Source organism: Hermetia illucens, chromosome 4 (assembly GCF_905115235.1).
Source record: "Hermetia illucens chromosome 4, iHerIll2.2.curated.20191125, whole genome shotgun sequence".
Classification (NCBI taxonomy): domain Eukaryota; kingdom Metazoa; phylum Arthropoda; class Insecta; order Diptera; family Stratiomyidae; genus Hermetia; species Hermetia illucens.
Genome location: NC_051852.1, coordinates 45542551 through 45566373, shown reverse-complemented (window position 1 = coordinate 45566373; position 23823 = coordinate 45542551). Strand labels below are relative to the sequence as shown.

Genomic DNA, 23823 nt, shown 5'->3' with positions numbered 1-23823 from the left:
GTCCTCATATTTGCCCCTACAGATTAAAAAAATGTCGCCAGTGTAACTCTGGAACTGCATTCCAGCATCTGTTAGCTGCCTTAGGAGTTCATCAACTACCATACTCAACATTAACGATGATAATACAACCTTAGGTAGTATTTATGATAATAGTATTTGTAAATATCGGCAATTCTATCTAACTGCTCTCTGATATATTGCCCCCGGCATCCCGTAATTCATCTATTCTTGAGAGTTCAGCCGAACGCAGCAGACGTCCTTGGACAGCAGCAGAGGTAAAAGTTTTTTTGAGAATTTATAAATTACAAGATTTTTTCTTTTTTCAGCAGTGGTTATCTTTTAGGTACCCTTTAGTGATAAGCGTGGATAGTGTTAAGTTTTTGTGGGTAGAAAGTAGTTTTTGTTTTTTGAAAAATTTTCAGCAGAAATCGCTATGGAGACGAGGGCCCAGAAAGCCCCAGAGGTCCGATTAATATCGGACCAATCCCAGGAGAAACTAATCGCCAGTCTGCAACGCAGTCTGGATGAAATCAATAAACAGCTAGCCGCTGCGAAAATGGAGATAGAGGAACAGCGGAAGCAGAACGAGGGTCTGACAGCCCTCATTAAAAGTTTGCAGGAGTCAATAGACCTGCAGAACAGGGAAAAAAAAGAAAACGGCAAGCGTTTGAGAATCGAGAGTCCACAAGTGTCGGACTCGGAAAGCAACTCGTCATCGGAAGAGGAAATGTCCACCGACAACACGGACAACACCGCCACCGAGGAGGAGGAAGATGTAGACTTTCCACCTCTGCCGCCACCGAAACCAGTGCCAACTCTTCCGCCCATTTTTTTTAAAAAAACTGTAGTGAAGTCGCCGGAAAAGGCAAAGCCTTCAGGACAAGAAAGTCCTAAGGCTAAAGAAGCCGAAAAGGGCACGGTACCCGTGATCTTAAGGCAGCCATCAAAATGGCCAGCCATTGAGAAGGAATTGCGGAAAAAGAAAATTAATATCCTTCACGCGAGGAGGATTCACCTGGGAGTGAGAATAACCCCAGAGCAGCCGAGCGACCATCGGAAGATCACTAAATTCTTTAGAGAAAGTGGAATTCAATTCCACACATATCTTCTCCCAGAAGAGAAGAACATAAATATCATAATCCGGGGGCTCGAGGGTATAGCGCCCGAAGATGTAAAGGAAGACCTTGAGGATCAGGGCTTCCATCCCATAGAGTGCTTCTTCATAAAAATGAAGAACGGGCCCTCCAGACTACTGAAGGTGTTAATGCCGAAAAACGAAACCGGCATATACAATGTAAAATCGATCTGCCACCTGATCGTGAAAATCGAGTCCCAAAAGCCGCGGACTTCACAATCGCAGTGCCATAACTGTCAGCAGTTTGGACACTCTGCAAATAACTGTTTCGCAGACGCACGTTGCGTTAAATGCGAGGGATCGCACCACTTTTCCAAATGCGAGAGGAAGCAGGAGCAGAAGGCAACCTGCACCAACTGCAAAGGAGATCATCCAGCCAGCTACGGCGGATGTCCCAAAAACCCTAAAAACATTAAAAAAAACCTTCGCCCAGATGGCGAAATCGAATTCTTCTCCACAGGTATCACAACCAATCAATAAGCCGACAGGAAAAACTCCAACAGCACCGAAAACTCCCTCTTCCTCAGCGAACCCGAAGCCTGTGCAAATGGATCAAGTGCTGAGCAGCATGCAAGCACAGATACAAAACATGATGGAGTCAATGATGACTAAAATGATCCAAAACCTGTTTAGCTCTCAGATCCCTCTAGGCAACCCAACTAAGATCCACCATGGTAAGCATTAAGCTTAACATTATCACATGGAACGCAAATTCCGTAAAAGGAAAAATGGGAGAATTGAAAGAATTCCTTTACGAGGCAGAAGTAGATATACTACTCATCCAGGAAACGTTCCTCAAACCAACAGACCCACTTAAAGTACCCAACTACAACATATATAGAAACGACCGACTTACTGGCCGTGGAGGAGGAACCGCAGTCCTCATTAAGAGAAGCATCCAGCATCACCGCCTGGAAACACCACTCATCACTGGAATGGAAGCGACAGTCATAGAGGCAAGGACAGGACCAGCTGATATAAAAATCATATCAGCCTACCGTCCTCCATCAGCAGATAATTTTTCAGAGGACCTTCAACTGCTACTCAACGGGGACAGACCGACTTTTCTCGCCGGGGATCTGAATGCGCGTCATCGAGACTGGGGAGCAACCCGAAACAACAAAGCGGGGAGAGATCTGCTCGCTTTCCTAAACGGAAACGAAGCAACTATTCACGCACCAGAGGAACCAACACATTATGGACGCAGCACAACCGGCACCATAATCGATGTGGCTATTACAAAGAATTACAGCAACCACATCACAATCAACGTGTTGGACGACCTCTCGTCGGACCACAAACCGGTGTTATTTTCAATATACAATATGTATATTGAAAATCCACCGAAAATGATAAAAACCACCAACTGGGACACCTACCGCCATATTCTAAGACAATACACCACAACCTCAAAACTAGAAACTTCGGAGCAGGTAGAGATAGAGATTGAAAACCTAACCGCCCAACTAACTTCAGCCAAGCAGGAGAGCTCAACGGAGAGAGAAGTAAACGACCAACAATACTTCCGGCTCCCAAGAAATATTAAAGATAGAATAAGGGAGAGAAATCGCATCAGAAAAAGAGGAAGAATGACAGGAGATCCCAACCTGAAAAGAGAAGCGAATCGGCTCACTAATGTTATCAGAGATGACATTGACCGATTCAGAAACTAACAGTGGGAATACTTTCTCCAAAATCTTGAGCCGGGAAGCAACAACTTCTGGCGGCTCAGCAAATATTTTAAAAGAGGGTCGAGAAGGCAAATGCCTACAATTCATGGTCCCAATGGCCTTGAATTTTATAAAGAGGGAAAGGCCGAAGCGTTCGCGGACTCACTCGAACTCCAGTTCAGGGAGAACACCGCATCGGACGACGAATCTGAAGAAGAGTACGAGTCAGAAAGAGAGACAGAAGATGACTCAACACAAAGAGAAGACTGGGAACTGCAAACAGATCAGGCGGAAGTCCAAACCATAATTCATGGACCCAGGATGGGATATGCTTACAAACGAATGCATCAAGAATGCACCGAATAACATCGCCGAATCAATCACTGCAGTAATAAATGCAGTACTCCGTCTCAGAACATATCCAACCTTCCCACAGAACTGGAGACCCATCAGCCTACTTCCAACAATTGGAAAAATTGCAGAGAGGGTAATACGGAGCAGACTGCAGGATCAACTCAACGAGCTCAACATCATCCCAGAGGAACAATACGGATTCCAACGAGATCATTCATGCGAGCTTCAACTGGCCAGAGTAGTCCAGCACATTCGCAGTGGTTTGAACAAGCGGAAATCGACCGGACTATTAATGTTCGATATATTGAAAGCCTTCGATAAAGTCTGGCACGCAGGGCTCGTAGCCAAACTAAAGAAATTTAAAATTTCTGATTCTATGATAAGACTGATCCAATCCTTTATTGCAGATCGAAGTTTTAGGGTGGCACTGGAGGGGCACCAATCAACGGAAAAAAGAATTGAGGCAGGAGTACCCCAAGGATCGCCGCTTTCCCCGCTGTTATACATAGTATACACGGCGGACATTCCAAGAAAATTTAACCGCTTCACAGGGATCTCCTTATTCGCGGACGACACATGCCTCTTCCACACATCGAAACAGGCACGCCTCATCACTAGCAATCTTCAGAAGGCAACCAACACAATGTTGGAATACTTCAAAAAGTGGAAGATAAAAATAAACCCGGAGAAGACCCAGGCAATCTTCATCACAAGAAAGAGAGAACAGAAACCGGGAAAAATCCAAATCGAAAATCAGCCCATCGATTGGAAACCAACCGCGAAATATTTAGGACTGACTTTCGACAGCAGACTAAATTGGAGAAAACACATAAAGTTGAAAAGAGATGCATGCACAGGTACCCTGAAATCCCTTTACCCTTTAATTAGATCTAAGAAACTAAACATTAAGAATCGTCTTTTAATTTATAAACAATTAATTCGCCCATCTCTGCTATACGGGAGCAGTATTTTCTACCAAACATGTAAGACATATAAAAAGCAACTGCAAATATGTCAGAATATAGCTATAAGAAAAATTTTCAATGTCCCGCATTATATAAGAAACCTAGATATACATAGCGATCTAAGATTAGAAACCATAGATAAGTACATTAAAGATAAAGCCCTGAAATTATTCCAAAAAATTGATTCACACAAGAATAAAACTTTAAGTATCTTAAAAACAAAAAAACAGAAAAAAGAAACTTATCCTAGCTTAAGGGCATTAGTATTATAAGAATGTATAGTATTTTAAGGTAATTAGTATTATAAAGTAATATTGTTAATATTGTTAGTTAAGATAAAATTAATTAAGTTAAAGTTAGTTAAGATAAAATTAGTTAAGTTAAACTTAGTTAAGATAAAATTATTATTATTGTAAGTAATTTATAACTAGTATAAGATATAAGTTTTATAACGTTGTTGAAAAAAAAAAACAAAAAAAAAAAAAAAAAACGAGAGGAACGATAACCAACCAGAGAAAAGATGGACAACAATGTCCACAGCGAAAAGGGGAGCAAAGGTGTCGAACACCAGCTCCAGACTCATCACAGTTCCAAGGTAATTCATCTGTGGGATGATGTTGTTTTCCCCTTTTGTCCATTGTTGGGGTGTTAAGCAGAATGCTGTTGCCTGTTATCCTTATTTCGATAAATGTCCCATCTTCCTTATTCAGACAGACAGAAGTCTTGCCTTGTATTTTGGCTATAGCTTTTTGTATGGCCTGGGTGATTCTCTAGTTTGTTCTATCCCTTCACAGAATTTGGATTGCTTGACATAATGACAATAAAAAAGTGGACACACTTGCAAAAGGGGTTCAATTCACCACTTATAGAATCAGAACCTGCAGTTAGAAGCAGCAGGACCGCAGCTGTGAAAACTGGAATTGAACACAATCGAAATGCCCTCTATGGAAGCATTTACACACGATGGGAGACTGTAGACAAAACATGCAGATTTTGCAATGAGACGGAGGTATACTACCTGGGAAATAAAAAACCCTAAAAAGCGATTTGACTGAGTGACTAAAACTAGGACAAAAAACATAATCCTACACAAGTTATCTATCCATCCATTCAAGTTATAAACACACAATGTCGGTTCATAATTCCCACGCAGCTTCTAGTCTAATTCTTCGGTCGTCTTCATACAGGCTCATACAAAAGCCGTTCGCAAGCAGCTAGTCTCTTGTGTCGCTAATCGCACATTACATAATCATCCCATTGACCGTTTTCGTTGTTATCCAACTAATTGTAGAGAAAATGTACCTTACACAGCATTACGGTAATAACATGCAAAAATATTTTAATTTTAAAGCGGTTTAGGGTTGGGAAAAAACTTTAAGTATCGAATTAGCAGACTATTTGTAAACTTGAATTCTAGGGAGTGAATATTAAAAACGGATTTTTGAAAATCCATTCATTATATGGCCTTGCATGTGTTCCCCTCGGATTTATGTTGCGGTTATTTAACTATAAGTTAGATCTAGACTAGTAAACATCAGGGGATTGAAATCTCTCAGAAACACTCCTTGGATAGGTTTTCATTCCCATATTCCTTTCTTTTCCTAGTTAGTGGTTGTATTCTTCATTTTAAATTAACCTCTTAGCATAAGGGAGAGCACTGAGTGGAAATTAGATCTTCGCTGCACCTGCTCTTCATCGATTTCGAGAAAGCTTTCGATAGTGTGAACAGGAAGTGTATCTAGAGTGCTCTACGTGGGACCATTCCGGAGAAACTAATAGCTAGGGCAAAATGTCACGTGCTGCACCGAGGTAAAACCTCGGCGGATTTTCAGGTCGACAGCGAAATCCGCCAGGGTTGGACCCTGTGATCGATATTATTTGTTCTTGTTATCGGTGACGTTTCCCATGCTGCCTTGTCCGTAGAACGTGGAGCAATTTAATGGACGATGATATCTTTCCTCAAACATCTCGACTACGCTGATGACATATGTTTGCTCTTTCACCGGGTCATGGATCTTAGCCAAATGGCTCCAGATATGAAAAGAAGCAAGGAGAGTTGGACTGAAGAAAAACACCAACAAAAGCAAGGTTCTCAGTCTCGACATGCCATCGCGCACTTCCTATCTGCAATAATGGGCAGAGCATCGAAAGCGTCCATCAATTTTTATATCCAGGAAGCGTGGTTTCTACCAACGGCGGCACCGAACTAGATGTTACCCGACACATTAACAGCGCTAGATCCGCTTTCTCTGCCCCGTCTAAAATCTGGAAATGCAGTTACCTCAACACTAAGATCTGAGCTGAGATTATTATATGCTAGCGTTCTTTCTATGTTACTATATGGGAGTAGCACATTGAAAGTGAACTCCACTGTTACTCAAAAGCTCAATACCTGTCTGTATCATATCATCGGAGTACGCTAGCCTGACCCTATCTCAAACGAACAATTTCATCTTATCGTGCAAGTAGCCTTCATCAATCAGACCTCGTCCGCCTTCTTTTCTTGGGAGCGGCGAGCATTGTACTTCGTCATTAAATATGAATTTTCCTTTGCAAGTCCTGAAGATCAATTTCTGTCCATTATATAATAACTATGCTAATCGTAACAGTTGATATAACGTAGGAATTAACTGCCCATATTTAATTTATTCCATTGAGCCCCTTATAAATACGGTTATTTTGGAGCATTCCTAAATATTTCAACTACTCATCAGTTTGCTTTTTGTATCATTCATTCATTTGAAGTGAGATATTTAGATATCACTAGAGAATGTCCCAAATAACTTCAAGAAGATCCAGGTGATTTTTGGTTTCCCCATGTATAATAGTTTTAAGTCATCTATATACAATTCACACACATTGCGTACTGTTGGAATTATTAAGAATCCATATTTTGTTCGATTTAGGAACACGCTCAGGGAATTCATCGCTATACAAAACCAAGTTGGACACCTCAAAATATCCAGTTGCATATTCATATTTAATTCTTTCATGTCTGTCCTGTCCGCGGCTTGAGCAGATAATAGTTCTCCATATTTTCATTGTCTCTATTAGAAAAATACGTACTCACCGTGCCTATTTTGTAAATTTGTAAGACTTCCATTAGCCATGAATGCGGTATGGATCAAAAAGTTTGCGATAGTCAATGTCGGCGCATATAAATTACGAATTGTTTTTCGTACTTGAGAAGCCGCTCTTTACACCCCAGGGAATTTTTCACACAACCGTTTTAGTTCTTCGCTAGAACGTTTCTTCTATCCACATGTTCATAAATAGGAAGGAAGGAAGGCATGTGACCGATATATAATTAGAAAGATTTTCATCGGGTCCTTTGGGAATTAAACAGGTAATATCTTCTATAAAAAATCGTAGGAGGTTACTGGTCCCTTTGATAGCATGATTGATTGATCGGATCCGGACATTTTTGTACCAGAAATCGTCAACATCCTCTATCCATCGCGCTTAATTTTCTACGTTATCACTTATTGAAATTGCGAAATAGGGTTTAGAATTTGGGCTTTCTTTTCAGCCTTTAACATTAGATCATTCTTGTGCTATTTCGACTGCGTTCATATTGATGTCCAGTTTTCCTGAAGGTCTCAGCTTGTATGCGAAATTCCAAGCTATTTCTTTGTTTGCTTAGACTTTCTAGTGACTTATACTTTAAGTTTCTGCTTTTTGCCAACTGAAGATGATGGACAAATGGTGCCACCACCAAGCATAAAAAAAACCGTTCCCAATCCATCGGCTTAAAAACTATAAGTCGTCTGGAGCCGATGGAATTATAGCCGAACTGGTTAAATATGGAGGCAACCAACAAATACACTAATCGGTTCATCAATTTATGCTCAAGGATTGGGACACCGAACCAATGCCTGACGACTGGCAACAAGGCATTATTTGTCTAAAAAGAGGGATATCACGCAGTGCAGCAATTATATAGGTATCACATTCCTGAGTACGATCTATACTATTTTGTCCAGATATGGTAATCAACCGAACCCTTAAAAGTTTGAAGTCTATCTGTGCCAGGAGTCGGGTTTGTAAAATGAATGTTTATGTCCGAGGCTTTTTTTTGATATATAGTATCTTAGATATATTTTTTCCCTATGTACCCCCTAGATTTGTAAGATTTACCTGGTCAAAGGGTACTTTTTAAAAGTTACTTGAGAGAAAAACAATCAATTCGAGAATTAATACATAATTTAAGTTCCTCACTAGTCCTTGTTAATGGGGCTAGACCGAGCGAAAGGTCGTCAAAGTTCGGTTGTGGCTCACGGTGTACATATCAGTTTTCGATTTTTTCCTAAACTAGCAACTGTCACAAAGTCAATATTCTCTTCAGCATTCGCTTTTCGGCTTTGACTGTAATACCATAAACCAGATAAACCAGGTAAGAAAGATTCGATTTTGATGAAAATTATGTAGTTTTCCCCTCATTCTGTTATATTTTGAACATTTCAAAAGTAAATTCTAAATAAAACCAAGATGACTCAAGACTCACTGAAAGCAAGAATTGTTTTAACTTCGAACGAGCCTTGGTTACAAGAAACCTTTGAAGAATTTAGTGAACGAAGCAAAAAAAGGAAATCGAAAGAAGTTTGCGCCATCTTAGGTGATGGAGTTGTTGTTCATGCGGCTCAACCACTTCTTCAATAAGATGGAAAAGAGATGAAAGTACTCAAAGATATCACAAATTCCCCAACACGTGCCAATAAATGCAGACGAGCATATCCAAAAGCAAAAGAAATAATTGCCCTGCTTATGCCAGTACATCAATTTTCTATTGATGGTGATTGAACCAGACGACCATAGGAATTAATAAAGTGCGCACTACTGGTCCTTTTGTTAAGTTCAAAACAAAAATGTTACCTACCCAAATAGCCCTTGCGTATAACAACCACCTGTGCAGAGAGCAATCTACAATGTTCATTGAACCTTATCATTTCGCACTTGTCACTATTCCTACAAAGAGTACTGATAATGCTCAATGCCAATGAAGGAAAGTCGTTAAAGATGGTGTGATAGCTCTCAAAAAATGAAATATAAGTAAAAATTGTATGATGATATCGACTTTGACAGAAACCTTTTCTTAAGCTCTTTTGTCCCTGTACAAATCGAAAAGAAATTAATGCTTCTCAAATCTCTACGAATTTCGTTTGATTTGATTTAGATTTTTTCTCTAATTTTGAAGTCAAAGGTAGAAATATATTTAGTTGTATTTATTTAAATTTATAATCTTGTTATCGTTTGTATATATTCTGTGTTCAGATTAAGAAGATAAATAAACAAATTCCACTTTATATATATAATATAAAGCAATATATAAAATAAAGCAATTCCGTCTGGTGCTTTCCCTGCCCCCCTTGCCACTACTAGCTTAGCATTAACAGCACGTTGAGAGCATTCTTCGCTGACGTTGCAGCTGTGCTTTTGTGTGAAAGCAATATATGAAAAACGACGGCATACCGTCTGAATGAAAAACCCCCCAAGTTGCTTTAACTCTCGGTTTATGACACGTCGTCGGGGTGTTCTGACCTCGACATAATTTTCGATGGAAGTACATTAACCTATTCGAGAATGCGGCGATGGGCAAGCGAGCGATAAGCAAATTATTTCAAAACTAGATGAGATGTCCGGCAGGCCTTGATGTTAGTTGAATATCATAGCCAAGATTCAACGTCCATAGCTAAACGAAGCTCAATACTCGACATAAAAATTTGCATTTCAGCGCCACATTTTAATGAAAGACAAGAACTCGATTCATCTCCATATTTTATTTTTTTATAAAACACATCATACAGCCTATATTTATCGCATACACACAATCATCAGTCGAAACAATTATTACAATATTTATGTATCGAAAAGTATGTCCTAAAATTCACTATAATTATAGTTTTTTTAAGACTATTTTACATTATATCTCATGATATCGAAAGAAACCTAAGCGTTGATGATCAAGGAACAGAAACATGTGCAGTTGTACTAACATAATTCTTTGAATTTACTGAGCCCCTTGAACGAACCAAGAGAACTCTCGCCTTAGGTCAAATTTGCTATTCGTTTCTCCTCTTTACATTCGACAATTTTGGCTTGAAATTTTTCTAATTAAGTTTGCCTGTAACTGGAAATGTCTTGCTCAACAAGAATTATTTGTAAAGTATCTTTTCTCTCAAAAAACCGAAGGAAGAATGTAAGGAAATGCAATACAAGTTAACAAATAAATTAAAGAAATAGCTTCCTCTAGATAATATAAAAATTAAATGAATTAATTAATCTACTACTTGAAAGTTATTCTAACAGTTCTTGTCTCGCTTAGAGCTCATCCTTCAAGTCTTCATCGTCGCCGGTCGGGGGGGCTCCGCCGCCTTGGCCTTGATATAGTTTTGCAATGATTGGCTGCACAACATCCTCAAGCTCCTTCTTCTGTTTCTTGTACTCTTCCGGGTCGGCATCTTGATTTTCTTCCAACCATTTGATCTTTTCGTCGATAGCTTCCTCCATCTTAGATTTCTCATCGCTTGAAACCTTGGCGCCCAGTTTGTCCTTATCTTGCAGTTGATTTTTCAAGCTGTACGCGTAGCTTTCAAGTTCGTTTCGTGATTCGACACGCTCTTTCAGTTTCTTATCTTCATCGGCGAACTTCTCAGCGTCCTTGATCATCCTTTCAATATCTTCTGGGGTCAATCGGTTTTGGTCGTTGGTGATAACAATCTTTTCCTTGTTGCCGGTGCCCTTGTCCTCAGCCGATACTTGCAAGATACCGTTGGCGTCGATTTCGAAGGAGACTTCGATTTGTGGGATGCCTCGTGGTGCTGGTGGGATTCCAGTCAAGTCGAATTTACCGAGCAAGTGGTTGTCCTTGGTCATTGGACGTTCACCTTCGTATACTTGGATGGTTACGGTGTGTTGGTTGTCAGAGGCAGTTGAAAAGATTTGCGATTTCTTGGTTGGGATGACTGTGTTTCGGGGGATCAATTTGGTCATGACTCCGCCAACGGTTTCGATACCCAAGGTCAGTGGGTTAACGTCCAAGAGAACAATGGCATCAGTGTCTTGTTCACCAGAGAGAACACCAGCCTGTACGGCAGCACCATAGGCAACAGCTTCGTCGGGGTTAATACCTCGAGATGGTTCCTTTCCACCAAAGAAGTCTTTGACCAATTGTTGTACTTTCGGGATACGAGTTGAACCTCCGACTAATACGATTTCATGCACGTCCTTCTTGTTCATGTCGGCGTCTTCTAATACCTTTTGTACTGGTTTGAGAGTTGAACGGAACAAATCCATGTTCAATTCTTCGAATTTGGCACGGGTCAAGGTCTCGGAGAAATCTTCACCTTCGAAGAACGATTCGATTTCAATCCTCACTTGGTGACTGGAAGACAGGGCACGTTTGGCTTTCTCTACTTCACGACGCAACTTCTGTACAGCACGGTTGTCCTTGCGAATGTCTTTGCCCTTCTTCTTCTTGTACAGTTTGATGAAGTGATCCATGACACGTTGATCGAAATCTTCACCTCCCAAGTGGGTATCGCCGTTGGTCGAAACGACTTCAAACACGCCATTGTCAATTGTAAGCAATGAAACATCGAAGGTACCACCTCCCAAATCGAACACCAAAACGTTCTTTTCACCGTCCTTCTTGTCAAGACCGTAAGCGATAGCGGCAGCAGTTGGTTCGTTGATGATACGCATCACATTCAATCCAGCAATGACTCCAGCATCTTTGGTGGCTTGACGTTGAGCATCATTGAAATAGGCAGGTACCGTCACGACGGCATGTGTTACCTTTTTGCCCAAATACGCCTCAGCTGTTTCCTTCATCTTGCCCAGCACCATAGCAGAGATTTCTTCGGGGGCGAATACTTTGTTTCCTTGAGAAGTTGAAACGCTAATGTGCGGCTTCGAGTTCTTTTCGATCACCTTGAATGGGAAGAACTTGATGTCATGTTGGACGTTGGTGTCAGTCCATTCACGGCCAATGAGACGTTTCGCGTCGAAAACAGTGTTCTCGGGGTTGGTAGTGAGCTGATTCTTCGCGGCATCACCGATCAACCGTTCGCCGTCAGCAGTGAATGCGACATATGATGGAGTGATTCGGTTACCCTGGTCGTTGGCGATGATTTCCACTCGGCCATTCTTGTAGACACCAACACTGTAATAGATGGAAAGTTGGCATGAGTACACTGAGTCGGAGTTTAAGGACTCTAGTTTAGTAAATCAAGACTGAACCAAAGCTCTCAAGACTATTTTGCATGATTCAGTTGTAGTTTTCAGGATACAACAAGCAATATATGCGATATTGATTGTCGGGAAGAAAACAAAGCGACAATTCGTTTAGTCCACATAAGAACCTGACGAACCATTTTCAGATTTATCAGTTCTAGTTGTGGACATTTGTCGGACAGCGGTTGATACTGGACAAGGGAAACTTACCATGAATATGTTGTTCCCAAATCGATACCGATGACTGTTCCAATATCCTTGTCTTTCTCCTTCTCCTTCTTTTCCTCACCAATGGCGAGGCCTACGAAGGCCACTATGGCCAGTAATATGTGTAACCTCATTTTGTCTTTTCTGAAACAAGAACCAACAACAAATAATTAGACTACTGAAGCAAACAATGGAACTTAGGGTGAAAAATAATTACTAAATTTGAGGAAAGTGTGGAGGTTGCACGTTCAATGAAAGCAAACAACGCGAATTTGCACAAATTGTTCAAATATGCACATGTGCTTCATCGGCTGCCACGAATGCTGTTATACAGAACATTTTCACTGGGAACGAGGTCATGAAATTGTAAAATGGCTGCATCGCAGGCGGAAGCCTGGAATTGGTCTTCGGTAAATAATCTCTCCCAGAAATCAGGGGGCGGTGGTTCCTAAGCCAATCTCAAGTGCTCACGTATAACTTCTTAAACAATGGCCCCCACCGATTCGGCCCGTGAATCGTCACGGGCTATGAGTAACTCGCACCGCTATTTCCACGCTAAAATGGTAAAGTGGCACGTATTCTGGGCGACATAACTGTTTGCCCCTAAACTCCAAAACGTGACTTGAACTTTTAATTGAAAAAATTCGGAATCTAGCAGCGAATGACACCGGCTGCAAAGAAATTCTATGCGTCCGAGACCCCATTTATAGCTTCGGAGGAACCTTGAAATTAACGCCATTTCCCGTTTGTTGACCCGATCGATAGATCCAATCTGCGCGACAGTTCGGTCATTGAGAACTTTCTTCTGTGAGAATCCGGCTCTAGACACGATACTAACCTCTCAGCCGCACACCAATCGAAAATAGTATGTTGATTTCAAAGAATGCAATGCCGAGTCACTTTAGAAAGCAGAAAATTCACGGGCGGAGCACCAAGGACGGGAGAAGCGTGGAACCGGCCGAACTAAATTCGAGCACCACGTCAACTTTTTCCGAACTGACGCAAGCCAACGCACAGTCCACGGATTGCTGACGTTGCGTCCCATCGCGATTCCCTGCGATGTAAGCCGTATTTCCAGAACTTTTCTAACTGGAATTCCCACTCGAGATTCAACGATGAATGAAAAACCCGCTATGGGCAAGACCGTATCCGGTTCAATTTGTGGAAAATCCCGAAGATCCTTTGAGATTTAACTCCACTTTGTGCGATCCGCAGGTAATCCAGGTAATGCGAATTCACCACCGGTGAAACTTCCACACCCTCAACTCGATTTCTTATAAGAAAACTTCCAATGTGAAGATTACTTACTTTATGCAACTATTCTAATCGCTTTGATAGATCTCCAAATAAATTAAATATAATAGTGCTCACTTCCACACACCGAACTTTCTTATTTTAACCGTATATACGCTTGGCGTTTAATTTATTTCCTCCTTGTGACTTTCCTTATTCTATTCTCTTCGCTTGCTAAAATTGAACTGAATTCGCTCTCGCCGAGCGCTCTATTATTAGTGCTCCAAAAGCAAGCGTGTGTCAATTTGATTGGTCGGCAATGAGAAACTTTGAGCAGATTTGGGGCGTTTTGATTGGCCCACGTTCAGAGAAAGTTTCCTGAAATCTTCTCAAATCGTCTCGAAATTCGAAAAGTATGGCGGTAAGCCCTTATCTGGTCTTATCTACATGTAGTGAACTCGTAAACACCTTCCAGGGACATCTGGCGGGTGTCATCTGGTCATGATTTTAGTAAATATTTCAATGAAAATAAGTGATTCATCGATTTTATCGAAATTTTTCTGTAAGTTGAAGATTCAATAAAGGCAGTTTTAGTGAAAAAATCCTTAGGAAGATAAAACAAAAATATTCTGCGCCCTTCTTTCTTCTATTCAAATTCGCCGCGGTAGAAGCTGTCTAACAGCTGATTTCGAAATATGGCGATCTTACCTTCGTATTGTTGTGTGTTTTGTGCGTGGATTTTTAGTAAATAGTAAACAGCGGGTGCAGTTTTTCAAGAAAGGATATATCGGAAATCATAGGAAAGGATGACCTCGAGAGCATTACCTCAGTCCAAGGAGGCGCTATTGAAATCATACAACACAAGATTGAAAGATGACGTGAAAAGTATGCTTGACAATTTTGAAGGTGAGTGAATTGTAATTTATTTTGTTTGCATTTTTACCGTCATAAATACCAAAGATTGTTTGCAGTTAATATGCACATACGTATTAATGACGCACTTTCAATGTATTCATCCTTATATTTCCTTTAGGGAAAAATAACCTAGAATTGTTGCAAAATGACATTTTGTCAACAAATAATGTGATCCCCTTTTTGTAAACCATCCCCCTTTTTTTCAAAGTTCTTAGCCGAAAGATATCAATTAACATCTATTTTCAAATTACTATGTTGTTGTGCTACTATTATTGTGTTCCTGTTGCAAATTTTTACATGTTTTCACTTAATATTCTTCAAAGTAATGCCATTGGTTTGTGCGGCCGGTCGCCGGTTTCTTTACCTTCAATCGCCCTGCAATATACTTTGCTAGTTTCACCAACAAAACCTCGATCATTTTGTATGCATTGTGAATAAAAAGACACTGTCAAGACTTAATTGTGATATTGTACGGAAATGGCAGCATAATATATCCGCATTGCTGGCTTTCTTCTGCCGCTTACGTGGCCTTTACGCTATTCATCTGGCTCCTTTCTAAATTTTGTTTACTTTTCCAAAAACTCTACAATACTTGGTAAACCGGCCTTAGCGACTAAAAATAACCACTCATGAATATTTAATTATGTATTCTCAAAATATAGTCTTTTTCGAATCAAAATATCTTTGCCTTTCTGCCTCGTCTTCTTTTTCTACCATAGATATTGCCCTTACAAACTTTCCGGGCTGAATCATCCTCATCCATACAAATTAAGTGATCCGCCCACCGTAACCTATTGAGCCGAATTTTACCCACAAGAACCCAAGTCTCCGAGGAATACATAAGGATTGGCAAGATCATTGTCTTGTACAGTAAGAGCTTTGACTCTATGGTGAGACGTGTCGAACGGATCAGTTTTTGTAAGCTGAAATAGACTCTGTTGGCTGCCAACAACCGTGCGCGGATTTCATCTTTCATATTTTCGACCCTAGATAAGAAAATTATCAACGGTCTCAAAGTTGTAGTCTCCTATATTCTTCCCGTTTGACCTGTGCGGTTTGATGTTGTTGGTTGGTTAGTTTTTGGTGCTGACGTTGCCATTATATATTTTGTCTTGTCTTCATTGATGTGCAGTCCACGATCTCGCGCCGCCTGCTCGATCTGGACGAAGGCAGTTTGTACGTCTTGGATCGTTCTTCCCATGATGTCGATATCGTCAGCATAGGCCAGTAGATGGGTGGACTTAAAGAGGATCGTACCTCTTGCATTTACCTCAGCATCACGGATCACTTTCTCGAGGGCCAGGTTAAATGGGACGCATGATAGAGCATCCCCTTGTCGTAGATCGTTGTTGATGTCGAATGGTCTTGAGAGTGATCCTGCTGCTTTCAACTGGCCTCGCACATTGGTCAGGGCCAGCCTAGTCAGTCTTATTAATTTCGTCGGGATACCGAATTCTCTCTTGGCCATGTACAGTTTTACCCTGGTTATGCTATCATAGGCGGCTTTAAAGTCGATGAAGAATTGGTGCAACTGATGTCCATATTCCAACAGTTTTTCCATCGCTTACCGCAGAGAGAAAATCTGATCTGTTGTTGATTTGCCTGGAGTGAAGCCTGAAGGGCTAATGATGTTCTGGGCCTAGCAAGGTAGCGGAGAATATCTTATAGATGGTACTTAACAACGTGATACCTCTATAATTGCTGCATTGCCTGATATCTCCTTTTTTATGTATGAGGCAGATAATACCTCTTGGCCAGTCGTCAGGCATTGATTCGCTGTCCCACACCTTGAGCACAAGTTGATGAACCACTTGTTGCATTTGGTCGCCTTCACGTTCAATCAATTCGGCTGTAATTCTATCGGCTCCTGGCGACTTATGATTTTTAAGCCAATGAATTCCACGGACTCTTTCTTCTATACTTAGTGGTGGCAGTATTTGTCCGTCGTCTTCAGTTGGCGGGACCTCCAACCCGCTGATATTCCCGTTATTCAGTAGTTCATCAAAGTACTCAACCCATCGCTCCAATATGCCCATTCTGGTGGAAATCAAATTTCCCTCTTTGTTTCGGCAGGATGAACATCGAGGTGTGTAAGGCTTCATCCCGTTGACTTCTTGGTACTGTTGCTCCTCAATATTCAGAGTAGGATTCGGAGTCATATCGTGGGCGTACAAGGAAAATCCACTTACTCAAAAGTTAGAATTTCGGGATAAATTGATTTTAGTTTTTGAAGCGGAATCCAAATCCGAACAACTATTTTCGAGTTGTCACAATCTCGACAGATGCCACACTTGACCTAACAACATCAGCACTAATTTAAATAAAACTATTAAAAGAAAAAGTTTCCGATTTTACTATATATTTATTTTGGTTTTTGAAAAAGCACTAATTTGCCAAGCAGTTAGGCTCGGACGATCCTACCTACTTGAAATATACAACGATAGTAGTGATGATGGCCGGTGGTAAGTGGGAAGATCTGCTAAGAACCTCCGCACCATCGACCACCTCTGTAGAATGTTGTATTGCTGTAATGTTTGACTCAAACTCTGTGAGAATCCCAGGATACCTAGGAAAGCTGTGAGAGATTTAACTACAACTAGCCTTCGAGACGCCAAATTTCTTCAATTTTCCGAACCAGTGATTCATAGTTCACCGTTGCCCTATATTTCCGCTCGATGTCGCTATCATAAGGGCTAGCAATTTCTATAATATACGCGGAGCAACCTGTCGTGGTAAATAACAGCATGGCAAGCTTATTGTGTGGAATATGGCAATAAAGTAAAACTTGCTGGTGATTAATATCAGTAAAATGAACTTTTTTCCGTGATCAGCCCATGTATGTGTACAAGGTACTGACAAACCTTACACACAGCATTATCCCTGTTTGTATGCAATGCAGCTAGGAATAAAGTATTCCGAATCCCAACGTCTACAACGCCGAACCAAACATTCTGGTCGTTCTCCACCCGTTCTTTCATTATCAGCTTTTTTAAGGGTATGTGGCGACCACGCATTCTTGAATGGCACAAATAGATCCCTGTCTCAGCAAAGAGCTTCCCAGGAAACAGCCACACCGTCTATTGCCTTCGAATTCAACTCATCGATCCGTTTTTCGTCTGATTTCACCCTACTTAGAAGATTAAAAGATCGAGTCTTCATGCTAAATATACTCAGTTCTCATGCTGTCCTACAAACAGCCGCATGCAAGGGACTCGCCTGCCCCTTACCGTAAAAATAACCTCGTAGCGATTCACTCCCGCCTCTGATGCCGCGACACAAATTTATCCGCTCCTTTGCAGAATTTGGATGATGCATAGTAGCCTGTATTTGCCTGTAACGATAATGAAGCTAAATAATTCAAAGACTTTCACTGGAAATGAGAACTAACTCTTTATTACGGCGCATAAATCCAACCAACCTTCTAGTCAACAACTCAAACAAGAATGTTGAACATTCCTTTATGATTTACAATACTAAGTACATATTGATTTGGTTCAATAAACACCATCACCTCGCTAGTCGATTCCGAATTAATTTGCAGTAACCACAATTGAATTTCATTATTAATTTCATGCTTGCATTAATATCTGACCTAACTACTGCCTTTGGCTTTTAATAAGTTCATTAAGTTACTGAACTGCGGTCATTAGCATTACTGGACTGTATACTTAAATATTTGACTTTGAATATTAATCTTATATCTTAACATCCTCCCGAACGTAAGATGCAGCATCTCGACGTCTACTCTAGGCTTATCCAATTGTGTTGTTGAACATGGCTTCGCAGATAATATCCTCGAAGATGGTTGATATTGTCGTTTTATGATGATGTAAATAATTTTTCCGCAACAGATGATGGCAATAAATATGTATAAGATAGTGTAGTGATGAATGTCGTGCTTCTTCATATGCGGTACGTTGGTGATTCAATCACTTTGCCCGATTATTGCAGTGCGTAATTTGTCAGTGTCTCTATCATGTATGTCTTTGCGAAGTTGATACAGACTGTTTGCACTGTCATTTGTCTTATCAATAATAAGTCAACTGTTTGTCCATATTAGGTATTCGTAATAACGTCCTTTCATTATCAGGTATTGTTGCCTGCAGCATTTTTGAACTGTTCTTACTGGTAGAAATGGAGAACGCAGGATTGTTAATGTTACATTCCTGATTATCGAAAATTATGTCCCTACCTCGAAACGCTATATATACTATCCTGTCGCCGCATTTTACCTTACACGGAACTCCCCTTTGTGTTACCAATAACCATTTATATTCGGGGCACGCAGCCCAATGAATCTTTGCCGTACTGACGTGACTTTTAACGAACGAAAGGGTGACAACCGTTGTAAATTGTTGATTAAATCCATTTCCCACTTGCTCTGATTTGCCGTAGATGTATAAATTGGTTGATTCAAACTATGTTAGTTGTGCTTCAGATGCGTATAAACAATTCCTTACATGGAATTTAAACGCTTAGCTTCTCCTTTACAAGTGAATTTTTATTTTTACAAATAAGTACTTTTTCGGGAACTACTTACTAAGTACTACTTAGAAGGGAGTAATATTTGCAAAAATAAAAATTTACTTGTAAAGGAAAAGCTACGCGTTTCAGTTCTAAAAAGACTTTAATCGAAAACGATAACTAATCCAATTCCTTCCATTCAACGGACTAAACCGATCTCGATGATTATTTATCGCTAGGTAATAAGACGTAGCCTCTATAACTACTTCCTGCTGGAAGTTTTCCAGTTCGGTCTTCTGTCCACGGCAATGTTCCGAATGCATATTTCAGTGAAGGGATAGCACACTGGCAATGTGGTATGCCACCCTTCAATACAGTCGCCAAAAACTTTACGAGTTTCAGATCAATGCGATACAAACATAGGATATCGATTAGCTATTAAAAGCCTTGGTGTAATCGATATGTAACCAAAAACGTTTCCTTGGCCTCTAACCGCCTGGCTTACAACTACCTAGTCGATAATGATTAGATTTTTACAACTCATGATCTTATCTCTTACAACTCATGATTAATTCGGCAGCCCTTCAAAGTGTTGTTGATCTCGATATGCACATTGACGCTTCCACTAACAACGGACCTTATGGATTTATTGGAGGCTGTTCATCTTCATCCTCCGTTGATTCAAAATTTTTCAGTACGAGTTAAGTGAATTTATTCTTTGCAGTTTACGTATTAAGGGAGCAGAAATTTATTTGTATATCAGCTTTCGTTCTGTTGACCACTTTTCTGCAAACGGAGTAGCTTGTATAAAATCCGGTTTTATGACTCCACATTGGTTTATTGTATGTCCTTCAAAAGTTCGCTTAAGGGAATCAATATCGTGGATAGTGCGCAACCGAAAGTCCCCGATCTATAGATAGCACTTTTATAGATTTTCCACAGTCTTCCTTGTTCATTCGGATCAAGTTATCCAGCGATGATCTTAGGAAAAGTGGTAAAATATCTTTCCATCCGCTATTACTCCACTCGTGCCAAAATCTGTTAGAGTGAATTGTTTTTTAAGCTTCCGTTGGAGTTTTTAAACTGAAGTTTTCGTAGAGATTCGCAACTTTGCGTGATTTTCTATAGTAAAGATTTCACGCTCATTCTGATGCAAGGTCCAGGAGATACATGTAATTTGTATGAATATTACTAGGAGGGTTGAAGTATCTGAAGAATCTGAAACTTTTAAATTTGTTTATCACAGAGAAGTCGTAGTATTTTAGTTAGGTTGCACATAGGTACTTGCAGGCTAGCATAGCATTTCCTTCATCATCTTGCTCACGCCACTATATTACATTTTATATGATGCAAGAAGCCATCTCGTTAGTGTAGACCTTAAACGCGTGTGGATGCTTCCGTGGAGGACAGTAACGCGTCATTTTAGTGTTTTTTTTGTTTGGATCATCTTTCTACTCCAGGCGTAGATATAGGTTTTCGTCTTACAAATGGTGGCTGAGAGCTTTTTCTTGCAATTGAATCCACTGTTTGTGTATTTATATATATTGTATATCTCAATCTCTACTTGAATGCCTTTTCATTTCCCATTACCACTTCAATAGGCTTGATTTAAGGTGAATGGTTTTCAGAGAATGTGGATTTTAGTACAACTGTCCTTCCTCCGTTCATTTCCTCTGTCGCACAGATTTATCTCATACCCAAAACATTTTGTGTACTTGCTCAGGATAGTTATCACTCTTTACGCCGCCATCCACGAAAGAACCATCCACGTACCGACAAGCCAAACAACTGATTACATTGTTCTGTTCCAGTTTTTGTGTTTTTTTAGCAAAACTCAATCGTTTTTAAAATGTTCAGTCTTGAGAGAAAGTTTCTTCATAGCAATGCATACAAAATAATCCTTTTCTTTCAATCATACACACATTCTTTATTTTTCGGTCACTTTTGGCGGTTCACTGCTCTATTTTCATATTTTCTACAAAAATCTTCAAGTAGCGTTTGTAGACATTGGTATACGTTTTTGAATGGATAATCATTAATCATATTCAATCAATACTTGATCCTAAAAAATAAAAAAGTCCCACTTTTTTAAATAGAAGGAAATTGCTATATTTTGCCGTTTTTGATAAATTGTAAATTCATACTTAATATTGCTTCTAAAAGATAATATATGCAACCTAATTTGGAAAACGGTTTATGTTTTGTTAATCTTTAATAATTAAGTAAAGTATAATGCTGGTTCTCCTCACAATATGTCAATAAACACGAAAAAGGGTGGATTCTTTTTCAATTGTTCTCAAACTTCCTGCCAGTTATGTATGTATGTAGATCTCTCTAAAATTAGTGAATTGTTTGTTAGAGATATCGATGGAATGCCTCACATAACAAACTTTGTATGTACCTCCTCTCCTACTGTGCGAACGAACAATACTTTCTGTCACGTTTCTGGTAAAACACGTAGATCATCCATCAGACTTTTTGAATTCTATCCAATTATTTTAAGCTGCATCTATTACTAAATTTGGGACTCAATACATTATTGATGATCTTATTAAAATTGTCGTCAAATTGCCTCCTCAGCACAAGTCTGTACAGGACCGCGGAAGATAGCCGGCCATGCCACTGCACCTTGTACTCCGCAGTGCCTTTACCCCAAAACCGTTGCTCCTTCCCTAAGGAACAATTTTGACTTCATTTCTTTCATTTGGAAATCTTTTTGAGACGCACTTCAATTGCAATGTTATGTGGCCCTACAACTCGAAATAGTGATTGGATCAATTTTGCTATGATAAAAAGTATTGAACAAATTTCATTTGGCCTGGTAATATCTAAATGTAAGAGCAATTTATAGAGTGATTTACATTAAGTAAAGTTGGGGAATAAATTCTAATTAACGCCAGTAGTACATTTGCCGAGTATGTTTCTACCCTGCAAACTTCTGCTACATTGACACAGCTGTGCAGCATTTTAAACTTGAATTAAATAAAAAAATAGGTTAGTTCTGGCATTATTTTCCTCAACTTATCAATAAAGAGTAAACGATGTGAATAAATAATTAAATATCAATTTTTTTTCAATTTCGTTTTTTTTTTTGCGAATCCATCAACCATTATCGCATCACCGTACCTGACATAGAAACAGAAACTTAAATCTTACGTGGTATATATTTGCGTTAACATGTCTTTATTTTTAGAAATCGTGAAACTTGCAAAAGGGGAAGGTGATTCGCAGCTATCAAAGATAACCCAATGTGAGCAAGACACATACGAAATGCAAGTGCGAGCTGCAAATATCGGTAAGTCAAGCATGGAATTGTTTATCGACCATAAACATTGACCCAATATTTTTTATTTCTTTCTAACTTAGTACGGGCAGGCGAATCGTTGATGAAATTAGTTTCGGACATCAAGCAGTACCTAATTTTGAACGATTTCCATTCAGTTAATGAAGCGATAACAGCAAATTCGCAACTTTTTCGAAGCACCCAAGTCGACTGTGATAAGAAATTGACAACATTAAGAGATGAAATGGCATTAGATTTGTACGATTTAGAAGAAGAGTATTATACAAGTATTTATAAATAAATATGTTTATATCTAGAAATTTATATGTGAATTGTATGCCTTTGATTTCAGTAGTTTTGTTTATACAAAGCACTTTCATCTAACTAAATATTGATCCCCTTAGAAGGAAGATGCAAGCTTTCAATTTCAATCTGACGGTTACTTTCTCCTCTTGGAATAAATTTTGTCTGCATTTCTTTTTGGATATTTCTACCTGCCTCACAGAACTCGAATCATTAATTTGATAGTATTCCCTTGAATAAGAGCACAAAAAATATAACATATATATTGTCAGGTCCTGTCGGTTTCTAAGGACTTTAGAGACGTGAGTGGGAATTTTCGCATATCGTGCTCTTGCGACAAAAGTGGGGTAACACAAAAAAGTTAGTTTTTCAGAAATCTAGTCTTTAGTGGGTGGATAACTTTAACAATAAAACTTAATTGAACCAGTCATCTCTGATGATATGTCTGATTATATTCAGCTCTGATTTTCATAGCCCTCAATTGTTTTTAAGCTTTTTCTGTATTGTGTTAGCCAGTTTCCTAAATATTTCATTAAAAAAACGCTTATATTCACTGATTTAGTCCTAGATAGTGTTGGCAGTTTTTACTTGAAAAGTACTAGTAAATACTGGCCGCAACGATATATGCACTTTCATGCAAGAACAGGTTCCAAACTGTTGGCTTACAGAACAATCATGTACTGGGATTTGTTGTTTAATTCTTTACTACAATGTCTTCCATATTTTATTATTTCAGTATCTTCTTCAGCTTTTGTCATGTGCAGAAATGGGGTTAGTTCGTCTTAATCGGTTGCGCCATTTCGATCGGTTATATGCCTTACCTGGTAGTAATATTTAAATTTTAGTGATTATGTTAGTATTTTAAGGTGCAGAAAAATAATCCTAGTGTATCATTGCGGCCTTGACCGTATTGATACACTATGATTGTTATTATTTATCAAGGTCAAAAAGTTGGATTGTTTCGGCATCGATTACTTTACATAATCCTTTAAAATGCTTTTTTTAATTGAATAATTAATACATTTTAAAGTTAAATATGAAACAAATGAGAAGTAACTGAGA

At 39.5% G+C, this 23823-nt stretch overlaps 2 protein-coding genes across 4 annotated transcripts; one reads left to right on the top strand and one right to left on the bottom strand.

The window, feature by feature from the left end:
• Nucleotides 1–9882: 9882 nt before the first annotated feature.
• Nucleotides 9883–14051, bottom strand: LOC119655345 (endoplasmic reticulum chaperone BiP). Of its 3 annotated transcripts, none has more exons than XM_038061195.1 (3): nucleotides 13868–14051; nucleotides 12567–12707; nucleotides 9883–12285 (listed from the first exon to the last, which is right to left on the bottom strand). In XM_038061195.1, exons 2-3 carry the CDS (start codon nucleotides 12695–12697, stop codon nucleotides 10443–10445), a joined length of 1974 nt encoding a protein of 657 aa, XP_037917123.1. In that variant the 5' UTR covers nucleotides 12698–12707; nucleotides 13868–14051; the 3' UTR covers nucleotides 9883–10442. The 3 variants fall into 3 exon arrangements, with proteins under 3 accessions (XP_037917123.1, XP_037917122.1, XP_037917124.1); XM_038061194.1 differs by having other exon boundaries at nucleotides 13872–14050; XM_038061196.1 differs by lacking the exon at nucleotides 13868–14051 and adding an exon at nucleotides 13402–13541.
• A 127-nt stretch (nucleotides 14052–14178) lies between these two features.
• LOC119655346 (mediator of RNA polymerase II transcription subunit 22) lies at nucleotides 14179–22790 on the top strand. The gene is made up of 3 exons (XM_038061197.1): nucleotides 14179–14702; nucleotides 22369–22470; nucleotides 22542–22790. The coding sequence occupies exons 1-3, from the start codon at nucleotides 14603–14605 to the stop codon at nucleotides 22757–22759; spliced, it is 420 nt and encodes a 139-aa protein (XP_037917125.1). The 5' UTR covers nucleotides 14179–14602; the 3' UTR covers nucleotides 22760–22790.
• Nucleotides 22791–23823: the final 1033 nt, after the last annotated feature.